Source organism: Adiantum capillus-veneris, chromosome 19 (genome assembly GCF_014529385.1).
Source record: "Adiantum capillus-veneris isolate H3 chromosome 19, ASM1452938v2, whole genome shotgun sequence".
NCBI lineage: Eukaryota > Viridiplantae > Streptophyta > Polypodiopsida > Polypodiales > Pteridaceae > Adiantum > Adiantum capillus-veneris.
This window is the reverse complement of record NC_140949.1, coordinates 79,330,368-79,335,831: the sequence shown is the minus strand read 5'-3', so window position 1 is coordinate 79,335,831 and position 5,464 is coordinate 79,330,368. Positions and strand designations below refer to the sequence as shown.

General features: G+C 44.4%; 1 protein-coding gene across 1 annotated transcript; it reads right to left on the bottom strand.

The window, feature by feature from the left end:
• Window positions 1-1,084: 1,084 nt before the first annotated feature.
• Window positions 1,085-3,149, bottom strand: LOC147434297 (glutathione S-transferase T1-like). Its single transcript, XM_086490837.1, has 7 exons — window positions 2,993-3,149; window positions 2,852-2,925; window positions 2,631-2,691; window positions 2,439-2,492; window positions 2,126-2,205; window positions 1,832-2,037; window positions 1,085-1,429 (listed from the first exon to the last, which is right to left on the bottom strand). The coding sequence occupies exons 1-7, from the start codon at window positions 3,058-3,060 to the stop codon at window positions 1,235-1,237; spliced, it is 738 nt and encodes a 245-aa protein (XP_086346963.1). The 5' UTR covers window positions 3,061-3,149; the 3' UTR covers window positions 1,085-1,234.
• Window positions 3,150-5,464: the final 2,315 nt, after the last annotated feature.

The following is a 5,464-nucleotide window of genomic DNA, read 5'->3' as shown; positions in this document are numbered from 1 at the left end:
ACTTTTTAGAGCCAAGTATACATTGGGCTTGAGTACTCAGCATTGGGTTTCGTATTCAAAACACGTTCCACCAACAAAGACAACGTCCATGTTTAATCCTCTTGAGCTTAAAATCCATGGTCTAGTTTGAATTGTCAAGCATGTAGCTTCTCAAGAATGAAGTTCCTAGTCCAAGGATTAATTCTAGCTCCCAAAATCATAGTGCACATGTTTAAGCCATAACTAACAATTTCTTAAACAATCATCTTGCAATGAAAGGCAATAATCCTTGCCAAACTTATCATTTGCTTGTGACAATTCTTGCCAAATATACAATCCCAAGCAAACATGTCACTTCCCTTTGTACTCCCACAATTCTTGAGATTTTTCGACTACTGGTTATGAAAATGCACAAGAAGCTTCTGTCATTGTTCTAAGCTAAAGCCATTTATTGGTTTGGAAATCTACAAATTGCCTCAATGCTTTCACATGCAAGGCACACCAAAAAACTCGGCATTTGTGAGAGAGGAAAAGAACAAGAAAAGAAGGTAGAATGACCTATCGCCCAAGTGTGGTAGATTGGTTATCCCACATCCCTATTAGGTAATATGTATCGAGTTCAAAGCTTGTTGGATAGACTTTTGAGAGAGAGAGAGAGAGAGAGAGAGAGAGTATTTTCATTATCGTCCTCAAGATCAAATAGGACCTATGGCACCATAAAAAACATATCATGTGGGGGTTGTGGAGCTGATAAGTGACTCTCAATGCTTAAGAATTGTGGAAATGAGCTTCGTAATTGAGAGTGCACATCGTGATTGGGAGAGGAATGTGTAAAATGTGGAGAGAGATTCAAGGGGAGTTGGCCTAGCGGTAATGGTGTGGGGCTTTAAGCACGCCTGCTATGGTTCAACCCCTGCGAACATGCGGGGGTGTGTGTGTTGGTGTGATACCGTAGAAATAGATGATGCAAAGCATCAGATTGCGAGAGAGAGAGAGAGAGAGAGAGAGAGAGAGAGAGAGAGAGAGAGAGAGAGAGAGACCTGTGGGCTGCAAGTTTTCCAAGATGGTAAGATATGCACCTCTTGCACAGCCTTGCAAACACAAGTAAGCTCAACATAAAATTATCTTCATTACAAAGTACTATGCCAATTCGGCCCGCGAGAGCATCGGAGAGCAAGAAGGCAGTCGATGAACAATACAATAAGTCACAAAAAAATCGTTCATATAGTGTTACAAGCACTAATGCATATCGAACTTACAAATCTGATTGAGCAGCAGGTTGTTCAGAGGATTGGGATTCCCTTCTCTGCTCGAATATGGCTGCCAACGTCCGCAGCTTTTCATGTGCAGACTCAAAATGAGGAGATGTAGCCTTCTCCACGGCATCAAGCCAATTCCTCACCTTTGGATACGGACTCAAAATCTTGGCCTTCGTCTCCTCGCCTAGAAACTTTTCACATCCACCGACACACATTGCTCGCATTAGAGGGTTTAAACAAAAAGCTTTCATGGCGAGCACCAACAGGCTCAAGATTAACATCCACACGTACATCATTTGCATTTCTCCATATAAAAAGCATCCCAAAAAGAAAACAAGAGAGAGACAAATGCCACATTAAATTCAGAGGATCCTATGCACTCTAGGATTATAGTGACGATGGGCTCACCATCGTGTACTTTCTTCAGGTTTCTAATCAATCTTTGCCTCTGCTTACGTTGAAAAAAACAAGACAAATAATAGAAACGAAATTTCATGCAAAGGTAGGCGTCCACTAAGTATAGAAAATAGCAAAACATTCAAATGTAGGCCTATCTCCTTCTTCACTGAGGCTTTATCAAAAGAGCAAAGTACCTGCAATTGCGTCACTTCACAAGCCAAGCTCAGGTCAGCTATGGAAGGTTCCGAACTGCCCTTCAAGAATGATCCATCTTCGTTCAACCAGAGAGTATTTATCGTGTCAAGTGATGCTTTTACGAGGGCCTCACACTCAGAGGCAGCCTTGGGATCTAAAGGGTGACCCAGAGCAGGCGCAATGACACGGTTCATTACCAAGCCAGCTATATGCAAGCCATCCAACAAAATGTAAGTTAAGAAACCTTCTACTAGTCTCCCAATTGCAACAAGTATGCAACAAAGGGTATGCACCTGAGCCGCGCCGAAGATTTGTATGATGCCAATCCAATATACATTCAATCTGAGCTCTTTTTTTGACATCAACTGGGTACCTAAGGCCGATGCATAAGATATATTTGATGATGAAAATGAGGCTTTGCATCCATGAAGGCGCAAGGCTTTTATAGATAAACATTAATAACGCCCATTTGATTGGTGTAGTCACAAGAAGATGGGAAACTGAATGAAGATTAGTACTAAGTTCTCTCTCTCTCTCTCTCTCTCTCTCTCTCTCTCTCTCTCTCTCTCTCTCTCTCTCTCGGGAGTGTACGCACAGAGCCCTTACCAGTGTTCCTTGACGTTGGGGTATGCAGAAGCTAAGTACCGCAGAATTGCATGACTACATCATGAAAACCAAAATACAACCCTTAGCTAAGTACCGCAGAATTGCATGACTACATCATGAAAACCAAAATACAACCCTTAACATCCGACGTAACCCAACACACAGAAAAATGAGTAGGCTCTTGCAGATTACCTCTCAAACAAATAGAATCCATCATCATCTACGGCAGGCACTTGGCCCATGGGATTGATCGCTGCAAAAACAGAGAAAAGGAGATGATTGAGAAAGAATACAACATCAGAAACACAAGCTTTGAGCTGCTTCCCGCATATGTGCGCACGTTTGTGTGTGTGTGTGTGTGTGTGTGTGTGTGTGAGAGAGAGAGAGAGAGAGAGAGAGAGAGAGAGAGAGACCCTTATACTCGGGCTTTCTGTGCTCTCCCTTTCCCAGATCGACCAGGTTTTCTTCCGCATCAAGCCCATTTGCTCTGCTCGCAATGAAAACATTAAGTAAGGAAGAGAAGGAATGGGGGAGCGGGTAGCAGCAGAACTTACAAGCAGAAAATGATGATTGCGCGAGAAGGCTGCGACAGACGATCCACAAAGAGACGGAGCTTCGCCATTGACGCTTCTTGCGAGTTAAAATTACTCCCGTCCTTGTAGTCCGGCCTCAGTCTATATTTGCCACGGCAATCCTCGTCACTATATGGCACGGCTCCAGGGAAATAGAAGCGAAAATCGCAATGCAATCTCAACAGTTCGTCGTCGACTCGGTGAACTAGGGGTGTTCTTGCGAGTTAAAATTACTCCCGTCCTTGTAGTCCGGCCTCAGTCTATATTTGCCATGGCAATCCTCGTCACTATATGGCACGGCTCCAAGAAAAGAGAAGCGAAAATCGCAAGCAATCTCAACAGTTCGTCGTCGACTCGGTCAACTAGGGGTGAGCTTGCGGCAAAAATGGCGTCCCGAGTTCACTCATAGTTCACCCCCCTAGTTCACCCACCTCTCGTGGGATGTGAGTCGAACCTGAGACGTCTCGATTGCCACACAAATGCCCTCCCACCATGCTAACGCGTGTCGTTGCCCATGTTGGCATGGCACATGATCAAACTCTAGTTTACCTGCTCCTAGTTCACCCTTAGTTCACCCCCAGTTTACCTGCCCCTAGTTCACCCCCAGTTTACCCGCCCCTAGTTCACCCCTACTTCACCCCCAGTTCACTGCATGCTGAGATTACAGCCGACGAGGGTGGGCAATGGGTATGGGATCCATGGTCCCAACGCAAAGGCGGACTAGTCATCGTCCAATCAGAACAGCTCGAATCCTACATGTGAGAGGACGACAACCCAAGACTGATTTTCATCATGAGAACTAGTAAAATGACACCGCCTTCGGCGGCGGCATGGTCCTGCTTACCCTCAAACCCCTTGCTCTTGACAAATTTCATAAAGCGGATCAAGAAAAGTACTCTTTCTCTTACGACTTGAATCACTCGAGCAATGTAAATTGAACGTTGTCCATCATTAGTTCTATCCATAAATTCCCTCTCTCTCTCTCTCTCTCTCTCTCTCTCTCTCTCTCTCTCTCTCTCTCTCTCTCGCTAACTCTCTATGTATTTTTCTATTTCACCACCTCTCCCTTTCTATCTCTTCTCTCTCTAAATATTTTCCTCCTCCTCTCTCTCTATCCCTATCAATCTTCGATCCTCTACTTCTCTCTCTATCCCCCTTTCTAACCATTTCTCTCTCTATCATTGTCCCTCTTTTTCTCTCTACCTATCTCTTGATTTCGTTTCTCTCTCTCTCTCTCTCTCTCTCTCTCTCTCTCTCTCTCTCTCTCTCTCACACACACACACACACACACACACACACACACACACACACACACACACACACAAAAGTGCAAAAAGTTTCGATGATCACTCATACCCCACATAGTTCTAGCTAGTCCCACATAGTTCTAGCTAGCCTCGTAGTTCTTCTACTTTAGTTTTATCTACTTTATTTTATGTACCCAAACATGGTATCAGATTCACTAGTTTGTAACGGTTTGGTCTCATAGGTCATTTTGACCTTTTGAAGACGTTAATATATCTTCATTTTATTCTCTCTCTCTCTCTCTCTCTCTCTCTCTCTCTCTCTCTCTCTCTCTCTCTCACACACACACACACACACACACACACACACACACACACACATCCATGGATGTAACTTTTCATACCCCACACAGTTCCAACTACCCTAGTAGTTCTTCTACTTTCATTTTATTCTATGTATCCAGACATGGTATCAGATTCATCAGTTTGCAACGGTTTGGTCTCGTAGGTCATTTTGGCCTCTTAAAACGTTCATATATCATTTCCCACCCTCTCTCTCTCTCTCTCTCTCTCTCTCTCTCTCTCTCTCTCTCTCTCTCTAACTTACTCTCTTTCTCTCTCTGCCTTTCGAAACAGTGCGTGAACCCAGTGTTAGAAAAACAAAACCGGGGTCCAATGTATTTTAACCCGTTGAAATCCTAAAAATCACGGCTAGATTTTGAGCTTGCCTTAAAGAAAACCATGAAGTTTTCACATATTTTAGTATAATTACCGGCAAAAGATTTAAATTTTGACCTAAAAATCAGAAGAATTTCTAGTCGGCCTTATTTTCTTCGGTTATGAAAAATATATTTTTCTAGCCCTTCGTGAACTACCTTCCTCTTCTTCCTACTTTAACTTCCTCTCACTCTCTCTCCTCGCTACATGCCAAATCGTGCGGATTCGTGCCCTGCTGGCGCGCTGGGCTCTTAACTCTCTCTCCCGCTGTCGCCCACGCGCACACTCCCCTCTTAACTTTCTCTCTCGGAGTCTCTCCTCGAGTGCTGTCTTCAGCGCGCCGCCAGGCACGTCTTGTTTCTCTCTCTCTCTCTCTCTCTCTCTCTCTCTCTCTCTCTCTCTCTCTCTCTCTCTCTCTCTCTCTCTCTCTCTCTCTCTCTCTCCAGCCTGTACTGCGTGCCTGCTGCGCGTGCTACCCGCTCACAACCCCCTG

Bases quoted from the DNA above. Each gene is read 5' to 3' on its own strand.
- LOC147434297 (XM_086490837.1), bottom strand. From the start codon at position 3,060: ATGGCGAAGCTCCGTCTCTTTGTGGATCGTCTGTCGCAGCCTTCTCGC. The intron at 2,926-2,992 runs GTAAGTTCTGCT...CATTGCGAGCAG, and splicing joins GCAATCATCATTTTCTGCTT to AGCAAATGGGCTTGATGCGG. The intron at 2,206-2,438 runs GTAAGGGCTCTG...CATCGGCCTTAG, and splicing joins CCCAACGTCAAGGAACACTG to GTACCCAGTTGATGTCAAAA.